The sequence below is a fragment of the Trachurus japonicus genome, chromosome 22 (genome assembly GCF_045865225.1).
Source record: "Trachurus japonicus isolate A0001 chromosome 22, Traja_1.0".
NCBI classification, from domain to species: Eukaryota; Metazoa; Chordata; class Actinopteri; order Carangiformes; family Carangidae; genus Trachurus; species Trachurus japonicus.
The window spans coordinates 11876996-11898035 of NC_140928.1; the positions used below are offsets into that span (position 1 = coordinate 11876996).

General features: G+C 40.2%; 1 protein-coding gene across 1 annotated transcript; it reads right to left on the reverse strand.

Annotated features, from left to right (window-relative positions):
- Positions 1-8250: 8250 nt before the first annotated feature.
- LOC146963598 (interleukin-31 receptor subunit alpha) lies at positions 8251-20947 on the reverse strand. Its single transcript, XM_085767829.1, has 15 exons — positions 20845-20947; positions 18983-19132; positions 17332-17491; positions 16017-16201; positions 15761-15924; positions 15476-15641; positions 14713-14795; positions 14134-14365; positions 12199-12387; positions 11991-12095; positions 10808-10954; positions 10500-10631; positions 9984-10080; positions 9730-9811; positions 8251-9109 (listed from the first exon to the last, which is right to left on the reverse strand). Exons 2-15 carry the CDS (start codon positions 19038-19040, stop codon positions 8393-8395), a joined length of 2517 nt encoding a protein of 838 aa, XP_085623955.1. The 5' UTR covers positions 19041-19132; positions 20845-20947; the 3' UTR covers positions 8251-8392.
- Positions 20948-21040: the final 93 nt, after the last annotated feature.

Sequence of the window (21040 nt, forward strand, 5' to 3'; positions counted from 1 at the left end):
ATCATCTGGGGGTCCGAGGGGAGTCCAACGCAGAAGGTTTGGTTGAAATCGGGCCGGTGGTTTTGGAGAAAATGACCAAAAACCAAACAGGCGATTTTAAAAAGACGACAGGCGCGCGGCTTACGTTTTTTTTTTTTTGAACAAAAATTTAAATTTCTCCAAACTCGGATATATCATCTGGGGGTCCGAGGGGAGTCCAACGCAGAAGGTTTGGTTGAAATCGGGCCGGTGGTTTTGGAGAAAATGACCAAAAACCAAACAGGCGATTTTAAAAAGACGACAGGTGCGCGCGGCTTACGTTTTTTTTTTTTTGACCAAAAATTAAAATTTCTCCAAACTCGGATATATCATCTGGGGGTCCGAGGGGAGTCCAACGCAGAAGGTTTGGTTGAAATCGGGCCGGTGGTTTTGGAGAAAATGACCAAAAACCAAACAGGCGATTTTAAAAAGACGACAGGCGCGCGGCTTACGTTTTTTTTTTTTTTGACCAAAAATTAAAATTTCTTCAAATTTCTCCAAACTCGGATATATCATCTGGGGGTCCGAGGGGAGTCCAACGCAGAAGGTTTGGTTGAAATCGGGCCGGTGGTTGTGGAGAAAATGACCAAAAACCAAACAGGCGATTTTAAAAAGACGACAGGCGCGCGGCTTACTTTTTTTTTTTTTTGACAAAAATTTCAAATTTCTTCAAATTTCGCCAAACTCGGATACCTATATCATCTGGGGGTCCGAGGGGAGTCCAACGCAGAAGGTTTGGTTGAAATCGGGCCGGTGGTTTTGGAGAAAATGACCAAAAACCAAACAGGCGATTTTAAAAAGACGACAGGCGCGTGGCTTACGTTTTTTTTTTTTTGACCAAAAATTAAAATTTCTCCAAACTCGGATATATCATCTGGGGGTCCGAGGGGAGTCCAACGCAGAAGGTTTGGTTGAAATCGGGCCGGTGGTTTTGGAGAAAATGACCAAAAACCAAACAGGCGATTTTAAAAAGACGACAGGCGTGCGGCTTATGTTTTTTTTTTTTTTGACCAAAAATTAAAATTTCTTCAAATTTCTCTAAACTCGGATATATCATCTGGGGGTCCGAGGGGAGTCCAACGCAGAAGTTTTGGTTGAAATCGGGCCGGTGGTTTTGGAGAAAATGACCAAAAACCAAACAGGCGATTTTAAAAAGACGACAGGCGCGCGGCTTACGTTTTTTTTTTTTTTGACCAAAAATTTAAATTTCTCCAAACTCGGATATATCATCTGGGGGTCCGAGTGGAGTCCAACGCAGAAGGTTTGGTTGAAATAGGGCCGGTGGTTTTGGAGAAAATGACCAAAAACCAAACAGGCGATTTTAAAAAGACGACAGGCGCGCGGCTTACGTTTTTTTTTTTTTGACCAAAAATTAAAATTTCTTCAAATTTCTCCAAACTCGGATATATCATCTGGGGGTCCGAGGGGAGTCCAACGCAGAAGGTTTGGTTGAAATCGGGCTGGTGGTTTTGGAGAAAATGACCAAAAACTAAACAGGCGATTTTAACGAGCGGCCAGGCTGCACCTGCACTGTTCTATTATAGACTTTGATAACGAGCTGGCCCCAACAGCTGGCCACTGCACACAGAGCAGAGCAGAGCAGAGAGATTTGTGCTCTGAGCAGCTTCCGAAAACAGCCCAGAAAAAGAGAACCGTACCTCTTATCAGAATGTGGCCATGACTACTGGGGCAAGGAGACCTTCCTGAGCACATTGATGTGCATTAAATGTTTGTAGGGCAAAAACCTTTCTCAGGGTCGCAAGGTAGAAAAGGGGGGCATTTCTGTTTTTCTAAAAAAATCAGCTCCTACTTTTATATTGAAGTGGATGAGCCACTGGAGCGGGTCTAGCTGCACAATTAGGCTCATAGAGACAATTCTGTAAGTCTGTCTGCTGTTTTGAACACATCAAATGAGACACGACAAGTGTGGCTACAAACCAGTGAGGAAATCATGTGTCTAGAGTTTAATTTGTGGCCGTGCTGGCAATTTATCCAGAAAAAATCCTGAATGTTTTTTTGATCCCTCTCACTCTAGCGATGATGTCACTCACTCTAAGCCCTGCTCGTTAGACGCAACACACACCCATTATAAAGCTGGATTTTGTCAAAAAACTTAATGATTTTAAAGCGGCCAAATATCAGAAACTGTTGAAGATATCAATAAGCTGAGTCATAGAGGAATACTTAAAAAGTTTGTCTACAGCTCAGAATTTGAATGAAGTCTCTAGCTGAAAGTATGTGGACACTTTAAAGGCTGGAAGAAGTAAGAAGATTTGAAGAGTTTCAAGACTGTTCCAATGCATTCTCTATGGGGAAAAAAAAATCAGAAATAGTTGAATATTGCAAAAAGTATGAATAGTTGAAAAGAGAAAAGACATAGCACACCTGTCCCGAAAAGGCTGAACATTTTGATATTTGAATTGTTGAAATAGCACAAAGTATGAAGGACTAGTTACATGATGAAGAAAGGCAGAAAATGGCCGAACCGAATAACAATAGTGTGAATGCTTCCAGCATTCACACTAACTATAAAAAGCATTTCCAAGAATGGAAATGGTGTGAATGCTGAAAGCAATGCTGAATGAGCTGAAGAAATTGTTGAAACAATGCTGAATGAGCTGAAGAAATTGTTGAAAGAAAGAAAGAAAGAAAGAAAGAAAGAAGAAAGAAAGAAAAGAAAGAAAGAAAGAAAGAAAGAAAGAAAAGAAAGAAAGAAAGAAAGAAAGAGAAAGATTGAAACAAGAGAGAAAAAGAAAAAGACAGAAGGAAAGAAAGAAAGCGAGAGAGAAAGAAAGAAAGAAAGGAAGAAAGAAAGAAAGAAAGAAAGAAAGAAAGAAAGAAAGAAAGAAAGAAAGAAAGAAAGAAAGAAAGAAAGAAAGAAAGAAAGAAAAGAAAGAAAGAAAGAAAGAAAGACCCTGACATGTTAACACAAACCAAGATTGAAAGAGGATAGGTGGGGGCGCATATGCATTATCAAGTTTGATCATGGGACCAGACCAAGTGGTATTGGTTAAAGTTCAAAGTGGCTGACTCACTAACAAGATTGCTCACATGGGATTTGAACCAGTGACCTTGTGGTTGCATGGAAGGAACCTTATCCACTGGACTATTCCAACACTTCTGGTGAAGTAGAGGTTGAGACTTTGATGAATGTGAGATTTTTCAATGATGCTTTAAAAAAAAGCCACAAGTAAGTAGGGGAGAGTGGGGTAATTTGTGCCATGGGGCAAGTAGTTCCACCCCTGTTATCTAGAAAACCATAGAAGAAGTTGGTCATGTGACCACATATTTTTGAAGGGGCATCCATTTCACTCATCCTATCAAGAAGGGAGACACATGGCTTGAGAGGAAAGCACATTTATGTTCAAAAAACAAGTTTTTGATCAAGGTTTTTTGATTGCCATGTTTGAACAATTATAGATAACTTTGAAAACAGTTCACACATGTTTTAGTGCTTTATTAAGCTACACCATGAGTCTATACAGTTAGCATGATGCCAGCTCAAAACAGCTGGGGAATCCTTTTTTCTCAAAATGCTGGGCTTGGGGTAATTTGTGCCAAAGGGCCTGGGTTAAGTTGTGCCAGTGGCAGTGCTGTCTGTGTATAGGAGAAACATGGCAGTGGGCACGGATTTGCTTGAAACTTGACATGTGTGATGAGGGACCGCCCCTGAACACACCTGCCCAGTCTGGTTGTGCTCGTAGCCTGGTGGATGAACAAAACATTGCGTTTCTTTGCACCACAGCCCCCAGCGTGCCTCAGGCCTCCACGACTACATGGGGACAAGCGAGGGCCCGATCATCGCCGCTTCTGGCTTTAATTTTGTATTGAATGTCTTGCTTTTATAAAGCATTAACATTTGTGAGATTAAAATGATCTGTTTTACTTCAATTATCAATGGCACAATTTACCCCAGTGTATTCTCTCTAATGGCACAACTTACCCCGCACCGGGGGCAAGTTGTGCCAGAATTTTTTTTTTTTTTTCTAAAGCTATATTTCTGAAACGGTTGATTTAAGATTCAAAGTGATTGTTCCCAGGGATGCACAACATCCTAAACTATATGTACATATATTAGTTGGGGGCATTATTATAATCCCCTTGCTTTAAAGGCAGTTTAAGTAAAAATTGGCACTACTTACCCCGCTCTACCCTAGAGGACTTTTTTGTGAAAATAGTGCAAACAGTGATCACCATACAAATGATTGACCAAAGTAGGAATTGAACCCACAATCTCATGGTCAGTAGACTTTGACTTTGCCTCTAGGCCACAGTGTACACACAGTTGCGGAGACTGTTGTCTGTTGATGAGCTGCACTCTGTCTCACTCTGAAGTTAACGAGCCCAAAGCTGCACCTGTTGGAAACACACTGTGTCAACACCAAGAAAGCTTGAGAGTCAAGCTTGAATGACTTTTTCTGTGAATTTCAGGCTGAGAGCAGCAGTTTCAACATGAAGCAAGTTATCAGAAGCCAACAGAGGACGACTGGGAAAATAATTCACTATAATTGTTGTTGAGGCAAGATTTGAACCAGCAACTTTCAGGTCTTCAACCCAGCAAGCTAACCACTAGGCTACAGACAGAGACAGTACATGAGCGGCAAAGAAAACCTTTAATAAGAGGATCACTGGCTTCTGCTTAAAAAAAAAAGTAAGGAAAGTGCAGAAATTAGCCACACCAAGTAAGAAGAGGACTTTTTTGTGACCTGTGACTATTTTTTGGTGAATTAAAATGAATTAAAAAGCACTTAACAGCAAGTTACAAAGTTGAGCTCCTTCTCCTGCTGCTGTGAAAAAAATGCATTGGGCTGAATGAGAGCAGAGAGCTCCCTGGCTGCATTTAAAAAATATTTTAAATTATTATCTAAGTCTCTTTGCATTTTTGACCAGAATTTTAGCCAGAAGACAAGTGTGGCTACAAAACTGGAGAAAATAATTTGTCTAGTTACTACAGAGAGCACACACATAAGCATGTTGTCATTGATTGTAATGTGATGATGTGCTGCAAACTGTGGCACTAGCAATTAATGCGTCTCTTAACGACCACCTGTAACCAATTGAGGGTAATGGAGGGGAGCAGAATTCAACATAACATATATAGAGTTTAATTTCTGGCCGTGCTGACAGTTTAGCCAGAAAAACTCTAGAATGTTTTTTTGCCTCTCTCCACTCTGGCACCACTCTAGCTCTGCTCGTTAGACGCAACACACACACATTATAAAGCTGAAAAAAATCAGAAAAAGTTAAATATTTGAAAAAGTATAAAAAGTATGAAAAATTTGAATACATCCAATAAAGTCCAGAAAAAGCTGCACGTTTTGATATATGAATTGTTGAAATAGCACAAAGTATGAAGGACTAGAAGAAGACCGTAAAAAGGCGGAAGAAAATGGCCGAACAGAAGAACAATAGTGTGAATGCTGAAAGCATTCACACTAACTAGGAAAAAATCCACACAATAACAGTAGTGCCCAGGCACTGGTCCCTGCAGCTATTTCATAGCTGTTGGGACCAGTGCCCGGTGCGATGGCCCGTGGCCCTAATAAAAGACCATGGGGTAATAAAATTAGAATACATAATCAGCAAAACAGTTTAGAGCTTTTGTGTTACTGGAAGATTTAACTTTCTAAGTAGATGCAGCCTTTTTTTCAATGGCAAATTAAAATGTTGTGATTATGACACTTAGAAAATAACATGCATATATCATCAGTATGACTGCATAATTATTTTTCTCAATTACGTTGCAATACAAAATGGCACATCAGATTGCACATGTTTGAAGCCGTATTTATCTTCTATCACAATCCTTATACTTTGATTTTATTCTGTATTTTGAATCTAAATTCTGTCAGTCACATTCAGTCACATAAAACTATCATGGGATAACTCAATTGCTGAATAGAGAGACTTGAGACCAGGTGGGGGAAGTAGTTCACCACTGAATATAATACACCTATATTAGGCTAAAACTGAAAATACCAGTGTCAGTTTAATCTGGCTGGTCTGAAGTTATTGAAAAGGTCATCAGTAAATCATATTGAGTCCCTATAGTAAAAGTAGACATAGAAATAAAGGCATTATAAAAATATGCTGATGTGCTGTACTGATGACAAAAGAGGAGACAAAATTGACCTTAACTGTATTTATTACTTATATAAAAACCAATAATAAGCATCTTAATGGTACAATTAAATCAAGTCCAGCTCCTTTTAACAACATTAGGAACTGTTTGTTATCAGTTTATCTAAATGCATTATGTTTTTTTAACGGAAGTACGGCTTTATCTGAAATGTAACTGGTAACTTAAGCTGGGAAATTCAGGGTTAATGTGGAACAGAAAAGTAGGGAAATGAAAATAATATCATAACTTCTTTTTTTTTAATATAGAAAGGTCACAGTCCAGTAAACACTGCCCCCCTAATTCAATATTCTTAATAAGATTGCCTTTGCTATTTGTTGCTAACGTGTGAAAGGCTGTAGCTACATCTGGTTGTAAGAAGCCAATCGACTGGATGTGCATGTAGACCAGGAAACGAAGACACCATCCTTACATTAAAAGATATAGGACTGTTCTGTTTTGTGCAGGACATGTAGTATTTTTTTTTTTTACAGTGTGTTTACATTACACACACACCCACATTCACCAGGATGAATAAGTGTGAGTAACAAGATGGACATTTATGTAAGACTTTGAAAAAGTCAAAAAGGATTTGTCTTTTCTCCAGGCTCCCGAACCCAGCGTAATTCCACTGCTACCATTTCCCATTTCCCATTTTACTGGCGGAAAAAGCCAAATGTGGCCCAATTTTAACAGCATCCTTGTACCACTTGCCCCCTCCCAATCCGATAAAACCCGTCCACCGGGGGGTTTGTATGAACAGAAATATGTGTCACAGAAAATAAATCTCGATCAACCCTGACCTGCCAGCAGATAGCAGAATTTAGCTGCTACTAGAACCTGTGAGTAAAATAACAGGTGACATTGGATGTTATGAGGAAATTTCAATCATTCAGATTTTTACGTTAGAGTTCGATGAACTTGTGTTTAATCATCTGCCCTTGAGTTGATCAGATCAGTAGAATAGATCATAAGTGGAAACATTTAGCATAATCTGAACTTTACATTTCTAAGATGATCATGTATTTTCTTATTATTTTGAAATAAAAGCCAATATATTTAATAATTCTTCTGACTTAACATGAGTTTTCTTTTAATTTTCTTTTTGTGGAATAAGTAAGCTTCCATAGATCTACTTCACACATGTGGACATGTCAGTGTTTCATGCAAAACATTTGCACACACACAGTAGTAAGTTGCTCAGTCGAGAAGATGTGATCTGTCTGGCTAATAACACAACTTCAAGCACACATTTTACAAAAGAGAAAATTAGTCTAAACAAGAAATCATATGTAATGTTTGAATGTTAATAATAATAATAATAATAATAAATAGTTTCTTGTGCATTTAAGTGCTATTAATGCTAAAACATAAAAATAAAGTGAAAAGCGCTTTAGAAATCACAGTGAAAAAAAACCCTGTTAAAAAGGTGGCTCATTGTAAATCTGAATTCCAGTTAACAGCATTTTGGCTGTAAAATGAGTCTGAATCATGAGCTGAATAACAGGACGCTACAGAGGCCAAGAACTCCCTGATCAAACTGCAAATATCTACTAGAAACCAAAGTAATGAGCCAAGTGCAACATTCATAATTATCTGCATCAATGAGAGGAAGTGCCTGCTACTGACCAAAAGGTGAATAATAGATAAAAATACAAAGATATTAAATATCGTTCACTGGCACCCGGTCTAACTGGTGTTTGCAGTTAGTTTACTTTTGAGCTGGTAAAAATTCACACACATTACAACATACAACCCCATAAATCTCAAATGTAAAGCTCTCATTAATGACACAAGTTGCTTCTAATTGTACAATAGCACATTCATTAATAAAGGTGCTCTGAATAAATCCCAAACATCTGTATTGTACAGACAAGCATGTAACAGCCTGCGTTTCATGTTATTTACATTCCTCTTCATTCAGGTTATGGCTCAGACTTACAGACTACAACAGTGTAAGATCAAAAACACACATTAATGCATTTATAATGTATCAGACACATACAAAATATAATAACTTTAATTGGTCCTTATGTGCAGTGTGTTAGCTTATCTTGGTATAACAACTCAACTGAAATATTAATTATTCACTTAAAGATGCTGGTATGTTACATGGATTTTGTCACTTTTTGATATTTACAATAAGTAATGCAGACAATCACAAAGAATCTGTCAAAAATGAAATACAAAATCTGTGTCTGATAAACTGTGATTTGAAAGTGTGAAAGAACGACGAGCTCAAAGGAGACAAGTAAACTAAACGGCAGGGTGGATGTGAGGGTCCTGCTCCACAGGACAGTAGGAGAAATCCACAAAAACATGAGGAAAAAAAGACATGAAACTGTCAGATGGAGCGCTGGTTTGGGTGAAGATGTCCGGTGTGAGCGACGACAGGACTGAGTTAAAGTCGTTTTGAAAAAGTTGTTTGGGTGAATCGGCCTCAGCAAAGGATGGAAAGACACTGCTGAGGTCAGAGAGGGAGAAGGGGCTTTGATGCTGTTTCAGGGAAACACTGTAAGTTGTCAGTTCATCTGTAGGAGGAGGAAGCGATGAGTCCAGTCCTGTGGAGTTGCTGCCCTCGTGTGGAGCGTCTGTCGTCCTGCACTCAGGTGTCTCACTGTCTCCACCTGGCTGCAGACTGATGTAGCTGACAGTGCCGTGCTGCCAGTCACTGAACTGGCGGTAAGTGGGGACCAGGACGGGTGGAGGAGGATCGGAGAGAGTCTGAGAGAAGACGACATCGGAGTAGATGGAGGGGCTGGGGGGTCGGAGGTAAGTGTCGGAGGCTGGACACTTGACCGGTGTCTGAGACCCTGAGAGTGGGAGTGGAGCGACCTGGTGGCAGGAATATGATTGGAGGTCAAAGTTCACGGCCTGATCCTGGTCAGAGGTCTGCAGCTCACTGTCACTGAGCAGAATAACTTCAGGTAATTGAATCTCAGGCTTCTCCAGCACTGAAGTCTGCTCCACAGTCTGAGGAGAGAAAACACCAAAAACTAATCATTCAACATAGAGTCTAAAGATGTTTTAAATTATTAATTTCTTCAGTTTCTTCATAAACAAATAATACATATTTCTTGAAGTACTGAGAAACAGGTTTTGAAATACTGTGTAGAAGACCTTATGGGTTTGGCACAAAAACAAACTTATAGGCCTATATATTATACTGTATATGTAGGCTAGTTATATTTTCATGGCTTATGAATAAATTCAATAATTTACTCATGAATTTAAATTAAAACATTCATCTATGGTTCTGTAATGTTTACACTGGGTGCACAATGGTTTTGTTGTGGCTGAAATGACTATGCAATGCCTTGAACCTGCTTTTGAAAGATCAGCATCTTCACAGAATGATTATAAAATGTGTTTATAAGATAAAAGCTCCAAATGACAATGCTGCATCTCATTTTTGTGGCATACAGCACATTAGGCTTTAGATACACAGACACTTCTAAGGTCAGTAGATCAATCACTGTTAATTTCTTTTGATTTGTTTATAATAAAACATAATATTTCCAGACTCCTTGAAGCTTATGACAAATGTAAGGACTTGGTGCAGACGGGGCTGATGGGAAAGGGTCCTGTGTTACCTCTAAGGTGGTAACTGGGGTCCAGTGGGCCAGACTGCTGTTGGAGGGATCAGGTACAAACTGACACAGCTTCTGTTTCACCCTGTGAAGTTACACATACGGAGAAACAGCACAGAAGGAGGATGCATATTTGATTAACAACAGACAGACAGGGGTAGGACAGTGACTCAGTAAGAACAGGACAGTGAGCTCCGAGGACGGCAGGTGTGTGTTTGTGCTCGTGTTGTGTCTCTGGTACAGAGCAGAGATCTTACATCTTGTTCTGTGCCAGGACGACCATCAGTACCAGCGCCAGTAACGTCAGTATGAAGGGGAGGGCGGCGTACATCACGATCGAGACTTCATCTGAATCTTCACACACAGACACACATACACACGTATTAAGTTAAAAATATAATCTACATAATTTTTCCTTCAAATTTTTATAATAACAATATTATCATTATTTTTTATTATATTCAATTATTTATCTTCCTTTCTTTTTCTTGTGTTCTTCTCACTTTAAATCTGTGTAATTGATCCAATGTTCTATTATTTTATTGTACTGCTTTATTACACAACTTTTGATTATAAGTGTTAAGATAATGTGCAGCTGTAAAAAGGGGAAACATGTATATGAAGGGAAATGGATTTGTCATGTGAAAAAAAAAAACTAAGTTAAAAAAAATATATATATATATATAATCTACATAACAGACAAATTAAACTTTCCATCTGTAAGTTGCATCTGTGTGGTTGTGTGTGTGTGTGTGTGTGTGTGTGTTCTCTACCTATGCGTACGTTAATTCCGGTCCCAGCTACTCCAGGTCCAGCGTCAGTGTTGGCCTGCATGAAGATGTGGTAGTTACCAGGCAACATGTTCCCCAGGGAAAAATGGTGAACATGACCAGGCACAGACTCGCCTGAATAAACAAGAAAAAGTACATTGTCACTGTCAGTGTTAGTCAGATGAACTAAATGTGATACAAAGTCAAAACTGTAAATATGGTTTTGGGGAGCAACATATGAGGATGTGACAGGAAGCAGCCTATGCACATAATCCGTGAACCTTTAACATTTATTTTACTGTATGACTCACTCCTGTCTGCTTGGTTTTCTGCACCGTAGTGGAGTGTGTAGCTGCGGATGAAGCCGTGATGCTTCTCCACCGGCACCAGACTCCAGCCAAGCTCCACCTGCCCACCGGAGATCTTCAGCACCTTCACATCAGGACCGGCTGAGGGGACTACGAGGACAGAGAGAGGACGGATGAAGATGAAGATGAAGGTGAAGATGCGTGTGAGCCACAGACCATGGTTACAAGGCTTAATGTATATCAGTCTTTAACATCAACTGATCTGATATGGTTTGTGTCAACACACCCAGGAGTTCCTTCCTGCCTTGTCTGATAAATGAAGACAGACATGACCTTGGCTTGTGAGGATATTTTTCATAAATGATTAAACACAATCATTGTTGTTTTCTCGCACACCTGTGCAGAATAACTTGCAGGCTGAAATAATCCAGTTAATCCTGTTTTGTTTTTTTTGTTAGTTAGTTTTTTTGGACATGGGGTTGTGTGAAGTGAAGTTGTGTGAAGTAATCACACCAAGTCTCAACATCACCTGCAGCAGATTCAGATTCTGATCAGCACACTCCCAGTTAGGAGAGCAGAGCGTCCCCGACCCCGCCCACAGCCCACCATCACCTCCAGTGTCAAACTGACAACAGCGTTTCACATCGGTTTATGTCAGCCGGTCTCTATGCATGCCATGCACACATCTCTGATTACACCGCACCACCACTGACACGCAGATTAAATATAAACCACCATGTTACTGATGCTGCTGATTTTGAAAAAAAAAAAAAAAGTATATGTGGCCTCCTTTTTTCAAGATGTTATCTCCAACAGGAAAAAACTTGGTGCCTTCAGGTTTAGGGCTGCGACAGTTTGTTGACAATAACAAGATATGGTAACACTTTACTTGACGCCATACTTATAATGAGGTATAATGCAGTTATAACACTGTATAACTATAGTTATAAACACTCATGTATAAGTCATGATAAAATGCTTTATACTGTAGTGTGTTATGCTTATTGTTATAAATCATTATGATAATTTATGAGTGTTTATAATTATAGTTATACATTGCTATAACTGCATTATAACTCATTATAAGTATGGTTATAATGTGTTATAGAGATAGGCGTCAAGTAAAGTGTTACCCAAGATACATTCGCTTTTTCAGAGCTTGGAATGAGACAAACAGATTATGTACCTCCTTGGCGTGTATAAATATACAGCGTCCCTGCTCTCCCCGCCACCCGCCCACCATACAGCGCTTTGACAGAAACAGAGTAAAGCTCCAGTGGCTCCACTCCCTCTAAACAACACAAAGATAAGAAAAAAAAAAACATAATTTGTTCAAAAACTCCAGCAGAATATCATGTTTCGCACATTTAATCCGCTGCATGCTTTTGTACTACCTGTGATGATGAGTGCTGTACAGGAGCCGTTCACCTTCTCCCAATGCAGGACGCTGCTGCTCTTCTCTCTGACTGCAAACCACTCCACGATGAAGCCGCCCACCGATCGATCAGCTGGAGCCGTCCAGCTGACATCTAAGCTGTTGTCGTCCAGTGGGGTTGCAGTGATTTGGGGCGGGGCAGGCGGCTCTGGACAAAAAAGACAATTTGGGCCCAGTGAAAATAGAGCAAATAATCTGATAATGCATATTTTGTTTATTGAATTGTTTTTACTTTGAATACAAGTGATAAAAAACACAGATTCAAACCAGTTTCTACTTGGCAGTTGTAATTTAGCCAAACTGTGTCAAAATCAGAAGTGTTTTCACCTGCTCCACGTTGCTCCACAGACTTGAAGTTGAGCCAAAACCTGTTTTAGTTGTCCTGAATTTTTGGGATGTTTGTACACCTAAATGTAGCCGCACTGTTGTGATTATTAGTTGTCACTTGTCTGCGCTTGTTTGGCACACCCCCTCTCTGAGGCTGCAACCAGCAGGTGAAAAAACCACAGCAATGACACACACATCGCTCGCTGCTTGAAAGCATCTTTCCACTTGTTTTCTCCTCAAGGACATTCGCATTGTCACGCTCTTCTGTGCTGAACACACAAAGAGAGAGACAGGCGGGAAGACCAAAGAGTCCTTGAAAGAACACGGCAGCTTTGATTACTGCATTGTCAGCTTTGGAAATTTAGAAAAGTAAAGATGCAAATGGCTTCTACTTGAACAGACCAAGTGGCATTTAGAGCACATCTATATCCACTTTCGCCAATTTAATGGCAGACAAAAGGGTCGCTGTAAAAGGTGGATGTTTCACCCCATGTTTAGAATCGGTTTCTGAATTATTCATGGGAGTTATTTTTTGATGTAACATGCCGTAAACACAGGTCCTCTATGTCATTTCCCCTTCTCTTGTGCTCTCATTTTCATGAATGAGAAACACTTTGGTGGATTTTCCAGGTAGCAGAGCATCATTCATGTTCATGAGACATTCATGACACATACAACACACACACACATAACATGGTGCTATATGTTCCAGTCTGTTCCACCTGCTGTATCCAAACACCTGAAACTCAGTGTCCGCACACACACACACACACTACTTGTGTGTAACCGACCAAGTGTGTGTGCGTTGTGCAAATACATATTACTGGCTTGACAACATTAATACTGCATCACTGTTTCTCTTGCACAGTTTTTTCCCCAAAGCCATCCAGACTCTCAACTAATTGCACAACTCCTCCATACACACATTTCCACCACCACTTACAAGCACATGCACAGGCACTTTATCCCACGTAACCTTCCATGTTGTATTCGTCTTCTTATCCTCTTTTAACCTACCCCGTCCTTTGTTTTTATGCTCTATGTGTCTATGTTTAATTGTTTTTTTTTTGTTTTCCTGCTCTTATGATTTGTATGATTTTAAGTATGTATAATGCCACCACCACTGTGATGGGCAGTTGCAATGTATATTGTATTTTTAATGCAGGGACAATAAAGGCCTCTCTTAGTTACTGACCACAGACCAGTTTTTTATTGATCAATCCCTTTTTCACTGCCTCAACAGACCAGTGTGCCTGATCACACCTCACCTCAACACATCTTTTGCTGTGTATTTGAAATGAAAACAATGACAGTGACAATTACACTGGTGTGAAACTAACAAAGACGTTTATGTTTTGGTTTACAACAAACATAGGGTATAAAGTGTCCTCGTAAGGTGAACTACACCTTAGTAAAACACTTTATCTTTTATTTTTCCTCCATTTGTTGCCAATCAGAGGTGAAAACCTGTTTGATCTCAACAAATATACATTTTGAGAGACTTTGGATTCATAAGATTGGACGTGACGTTCCTCATGAGTCATGATGAGGATGAGTGAGGCCCTACCTGTCTCAGAGGCTCCTAGGAACCATATCCGTGTTTCTGGAGAGGTCCCGGCAGAGTTGGAGGCTGTCAGAGTGCAGGAGCAGCGCTCAGCAGGGAGAAGCAGGCTACAGGACAAATTTGTGCCATGCAAATCTCTGCAGCTCCCATGATCATTCAGAACGTCAGCACTGTCTGTCTGACAGGTCACATTGTAGAGGAAAACTCTGCCGTTGGCCAGAGAGTGAGGCAAGGGCTGAACGACGTCAAGATGAAACCATGTGGGAAAAGAGAAAAGAGAAAAGAGAAAATAAAAGTGAGGCTCAATGAGGAGACGGAGAATTAATACGACTACTGTGTTATATAAACAGATTGTATTACGTTTTAGTTGTGTCTTTTTCAAACACACTGCGCAATAAAAGAGTCATTTCAATGAGACATAAAAACAAATTAGAGACAGTTCCTGAGTAGATGTTGATTAAAAACTAATCAAACCCAGAAGTTATTAAACTGCAGATCTGCAAAGCTCAAACTGATAGTCAGAAAATATTACATGTGAGTTCATGACTCAAATTTTACACACAATTGAACACACACACACACCTTCCAGAGAAGTGAGACGAGCCTCCGCCCACTCTTATCTGGTCGTTTCACTCGTCTCCAAAATGCTGGCGCTGCCGATGGAGCTGTCAGACGGGAGAGAGAGGACAAACAGAAATACACCGTCTGAATGTGTGTTTTTCTGCGTTTTGCATACACAACTCTGCTCATCCCTAACAAACAGCTGAACAAATACACCAGAAACCCAGACACTGACACCAAAAGAGAGAAACACATCTGTTTGGGGCTGTGTCTGTGAACTTGCAACTCTTGCAAAGATCCTGGGGTAATGATTGGAGTTTGTCCATATGGTCTACATATGTGTTAAAGCCTCGTAGAAGTTGTTTTCACTGTCACACTGGTTTGTTGTTTGGAGCAGAAGAATCTCTGAGCTCTGGATGAAGCTCCAGAAGATCTGGACATCTGCTCACCTGGGAACAAACGGAGATCCTCCCAGAACGACAGAAGAAAGTCTTACCTATGTTTCTATCTTATCATTTTCTTGCAGAGTTATTTGGTCCTCATAAGTTTCTGGTATCAATCCTCCAACAAAGACTCTGTATCTTGCTCAAAGGCACCTCAGAAGGTTTGTTTGCTTTCTAACAGACCAGTGCTTCACCCATCAGCACGTGGCCAATGGTTGGGGATGAATTTAGAGTTGAGTTTTGTCTGTATTTACTTGTTTGTAAGTGTAACTCTAACCAATGGGGACTTGAATCCATCCAGGTCAGCATCAAAGTTAGTCAACTCTGTGTCGTAGTCTCACCGTCCTCTGCTGTCTGTCCCTGCCGTACGTTGCTCCATGGGCTCCAGGGGCTCCGTGGGCCCTGGTAGCGGTGACGGAGCCTGACGCTGTAAGTCGTGTCGGGTCTGAAGAGACAAACCAGGAAGCTGTAGTTGCCCTCTGTCAAATTGTTCACCTGGACATCGAGCTGCAGGCGACAGAGGAAAGGTAGAAGGAAGGTGAAGAAACCACACGTTTCATTTATTCCACCTGTTTTTATTTTTGTCAGGTGCAAGATAGAACATGATATCAAGAAATCTTGCTGACCTGGCCCACTGGTGTGAACTCGATTTGGGAATTCAGCGTACCATCTCTGATTTCAGAGTCTGACACGGGGAAAACAGCCAAGGTGCGCTCCCAGGTGACGTTCAGACACCGAGGTTTCCCGTGGACTGGATTCACACTTTTCAGCGTCACTGGAGGCAACATCACTGCAAGAGACGGGGGAGAGAGAGAGGAGTGAGGAGGGAACAAGAGACGAAAGATGAGCGTTACGAGTATGAAACGTGCACACCAGCCTCACCTTCGATCCGACCACGCTGACATCGAGGATCTGATGACACGTTGTGGTTTGGAGCGTGTGCTGTGACAGTGACACAGAACACAAATCTCACAGACGATGCGTTGATACTCGCCGTGCAGCTGGTGCCAGATGTGGTGCAGGTGAATGGCTTCTGAGAGCTTTTCTTAGTTAAGGGATTAGGCCAACTAATCCCCATGTCCATGTAAAAAGAGAAAGACAAACCCGTAAATACACACCAATATTTATCTTACTCCCTGTCTTATCTCTAGGCACAACAGTCAACATGCACACAAACAGATACAAAAACCACAAGGACTCTTTTTATCTCTCTTATTTATTGGCATTTTTTGGAGTCATTGCACTACGAATTTCATTCTACCTTGTACAAAGACAATAAAGGAATTAAATTCAATACAATACAAACCCCAAAAGATAAATTTAATGTGCGTGTTTCAGATGTTTCTGTGTGCACATTTGCATGTGCAGTCACGAACACGACCTTGGCCTTGCGTGGCAACAGTGTGATTCTTATCTCTGAGCATCGAACTCGCCATCAAAGCCTCACACACGCATGGAGAGATTCAAAGATAATTATAAGGCTGAGAATTTGCATTTGGAAAACAATGATTTTTGCAAGACCTGGTTATATGCAAAATCACAACGGTTTGGCATTGCTGACTTGACTAAAACAATTGGACTGGTCATACTGCAGATTACACAACGGCTGCAGCGTGTTGTAATGACAAGTTGTTGGTCTAGCTGCATTTTCTGAGGTCTCGTGTTCAGTTTCAGTTTAGTACACTAGACTTTAAAGGAAACCACTCTGTTCGCTGCAGGTTGGTTTTAAAGTTGTGAAAAGACTGTTTTACAAGTTAAGAAACTAAAATCAGAAGTACATCTAAGACAATATCAGTGTTTCCTGTTGACGATGCACTAAAAACGTTTCTTCAGCTCTAGACAAAGTCTGAAGTCTGCACAATAACAAGATTAGATTTTTCAGACAAATGAAAAGGGTGTTGCTTTTTGCTATAAAAAGTTCATATTAAAACAGTTTGTCATCCTCTCTCTAGTAACTTGATGTCTCAATACTGATAATAGACAATCTGTCATCTTTCACACAAAATGTTGCAAAATGATTGGTTGCACAAATTTCAAAGAAACTTGACTTGCAATAACTGTGAAAAAGCAGCAACATTTAAAATTAACCATCAAGCTGAGATACCAAATCTTCTTTGATTCCAGTAAAACAGGTGCTTAGTGATGAAATAACACACCTCCATCACTCCAAAGATAAGCTAAGGTATATTTGTCTCACCCGGGTCTCTTTTGAATTTGCAGAGTGTAGTGAGTTGTCGAGGTGTCAGCAGCCTCCCAGCGGCAGGTGACATTGGCCCGATTGAGGAACACACAGTCAATCAGCTGCGGCGGTCTCAGAGAAGCCCTGGAGGTCGTGTTGGACAAGACCGGAGGGAGGACTAAAGATGGAGAGAGGCCGGCGTTAACGGCATGAAGAGGCAGGTACTGCTCAATAAGTATTTTGTTCAAGGTGAAAAGAAAACAGGCTATTTCAGAAATGCACCATCTGGAAATACGTCACTGGCAGAAAATAATTGTAATGAAAAAAGGAGACGCAAAGGAAAATTAGTAAACTACCTCTAAGCCGTGCAAACTTACAGAAACATGTGATTTATCTTGTCAGATAATTATAATTTCATATTTATAGGCAGAAGTCTCTGTATGGTTTGTGATTTAAACAGAAACTCAGACAAGATGGTACAAGATGTTAGCTCAGCTTCCTTTGGTTGATCAACATGATTATACTTGGTCTGACATAGTTTGAATACCTACTTCGTTCTTATATGTGGCTGTCATTTTTTTCTTTCTTTTTTTTGCATTTATGTAACATTTCAATTTTTAGCAGCCGTGGGAAATATAAAACATTCTGCTGTTACATTCAAGAAAGGTACAAATGAATCTCACAAAGTCCCTAAAAATGTTCTAGCACCATGAGGACAGACCTTTGTAGTTGATTAAACATCAACCATGCACACTTAGCAACATGTTAACTCATGTGCCAACATGCCTGTTTACTCATCATTGCATTCATTTGGAGCATTTCACATACATTGTGGGAGTCACATTTCTGGCTCATATTGATGAATGTAAATCCAAAATTCACTCTGATTTTACAGTTATGTTGCTCCCTACCCTAAAGTAATTTATTTTTTTAGCTGCTAAATATTATGCTATATGGTGAGCAGGCTATGTATAGTGGATTCATAGAGATTTATCTTAGTTTTAGTTTAGTTTAGTTTAGTTTATTATTACGGGACAATGTACAATACCATTAATCAAGAACAGAGAAGAGATGGTTGTACCAGATTTAGCCACTAGGGCTAATTTCCATCTGTAGTCCCAACATAAAACTCACAATACAATCACAATAAAATACAGTTTACAGAAAAATACAGATCACAGTAAAATACAGGAGAAACCCAAGACATAGAACAACACATGGACGGCACAGAGGCAACACACACACACCGCCGCCTGAATCACTGAATATGTTTGTCTACTGCTGCAGTGTAGTCGTCAGCTAGAAAACCAAAACAATGGGCTGAACGTAGTTAAAATGCCTTTAAGGTGTGTGTGGTGTGTGAATCCCAAAACCTGATTTAACTGATTTGTCTGTAGTAACACAGAGCTCCAGCATCATACAAAATATTAGTGAGTCACATCGCTCCAGTGGGGGACATGTTTCTTCATTATAATAGTAATGAAGGCACGCTAGTTTACTTTCAAATAGTTCTGCTGACTAATAATGGTGTTATTGGTGACATAATTATACGATTTCAGAGTTGAATCATATTCCTCTTCCAGTGTTTTATATTCTCACTTTAATTTCAGTGCTTCCCCCCACTGGGTCTGACTAGATTAAGAGTTAGAGCACTTTGAATATTACTCACTCAGTGCGAGTCCAGCCCCCAGCAGACAGGTCCACACCACGGCCCGACACCGCTCCATGAACACCGACCAGTCTCTCCGGGCGCTGGAGGCTTCCTCGACCCCGTCCTCACATCACACTTCCCACTGCTCAGTGACAAGGACTCTGCATACTGAAAAACAGAAAACCATACAGTCCATTCATCCTCTGTAAGAGTATGGGCGGAGCACGTTCAAGAGTGACAATGCGGTGGTTAGATTTCATAATTTCATCAGAATAGCTTCTTGGTAAAACAAGTTTTCATTTTTCATCACTCTGGTCTCCATGGCCGTGTGCCCTGAGTGTTTCATCTTGCATCATAGCAAATGTTCTCTAACCAATATGAAACAGCACTTTGTCCAAATTCTGGTGTAGTGGGTGTGGGTGTGTAAATGTGGTGTAGAGACCATTGGTTAGAGGATAAACCTCACCAGCATCATGTTGGTTCCCCATCTATTTAAAGCTAAAATGTGAAACATGGAGGGCAGATGTCTTACTGGGTGCATGTGTAAATCATGAAGTGAGAGCTCTGCACTAAATCCTATCTTTGTAAAATTGTGTTCAGATGGTCTGTTGTGACCCAGAGAGACAGAGAGGTGTTAATTCAAACCATATTTGGTGCTGTTATAATGTTGTTGTAGGCAGGTGTAAATAGATTAATGACAATTTAGGAAAACACACTTTATATAAAACATCTTTGTACATGAGATGTCAAAAACATCCATATATCTGTGCATAAATTGCTTGGATTGTTAACTATTTAGTAAGTGTTTATATAGTGCTAATACGTGTAACAACATAACAGAAATATACTCAATGTTTCCCTTTTTCCCCCACCCACCCTTCAACTTTAAATCCTCGAAAAGCTTAGCGGTTCAAGCTCTACAAAAATTTCTTGCTCTCATGTTAACTGTAATATCCATTGTGATCACAGTCATTGCATGAAACATATAAATGGCAATACACAAGAACGATACTATCTTCATTGATTCAGCTGATATACTAATCACCTTCCACCTCTGATTTAAATTACATAGTAATAGTGGGTTAGGGTTATTAATAAATGCTATCTCTGTAGGTGTGAGTCAAGAGTCATTCCCTTCAGTTTTGATTAATCAGCCAGTTTCATTAACGACACAGAAACCCCCTTTTTTGGTCCCACAATTCAAACATATTCACATTTTAGACATTTTAAAAGCTGGAGCCAGTGAACTAAGAACAACTGAAAACAACATACACTGATCTGATCTGTCACAATTATTAAATCAGGTGAGTGGTTTTACAGTTTTGACTGAAGCACGCCAACAAAAAAAAAAAAAGGTAATAAAATAAAGTGCAAATAGTTTAAATCAAATTATCAACGATTTACAATGAACTCTTAAAATTGGCCACAGATAGGCTACAAACTACCTCAGCTACAACAATAAGTCACTTATTAATGTTACTGTTGTGGCTTGAATCATGCAATCTGATGATCAATCAATGTTCGTTTCATAATCGATTATTAGACTAATCTGCATCAAAGACAAGGAGACAGTGTGCACTAAAGTCAAGTGGTGAAAAAGTTGCTGCTAATTCCCCACACGACAGAAACCAAAGTTCTAACAGAAGCCTGATGTTCAGAGTTTGTTTAACATTTCAAGAACACATCGATTAGCTGAGAACTGTCCACACACAATCGTTTCTTTCCACATCAACCTGCGCTTTACCAACCAGTGCCAAAGATTGCGCAAGACTTTCAGCGGTAAAACCACAGATGTCACCTCCGTCACCTCTCAATAAACACAAAGGCTGAGGAATGTGTGCGTAACAAAGAAAAACAAACAAAAAAACTGGTCCACTTACCTGTGCGAGTTGAAGCAGCGACAGCGTGCGTCTCACGCCGTCCACCAGCACAACCACACCGGAGTAGAGACTCTCAGCGTCAGCCGCCACTCATCCGGTCCGCCCCCATATCTATCTCTCTCTCTCTCTGCCCCATGGCCCGGTCTGGTGGGGGCCCTTCTGGGGTCCGAGTCCCCCAAAAGGATCATGAAAAAAA

Coding starts and splice junctions, on each gene's coding strand:
- LOC146963598 (XM_085767829.1), bottom strand. CDS start 19,040: ATGGAGCGGTGTCGGGCCGTGGTGTGGACCTGTCTGCTGGGGGCTGGA. Junction 15,925..16,016: donor TCAGCGTGGTCGGATCGAAG/GTGAGGCTGGTG, acceptor CGTCTCTTGCAG/TGATGTTGCCTCCAGTGACG. Junction 14,366..14,712: donor TCGTCTCACTTCTCTGGAAG/GTGTGTGTGTGT, acceptor GACGTCGTTCAG/CCCTTGCCTCACTCTCTGGC.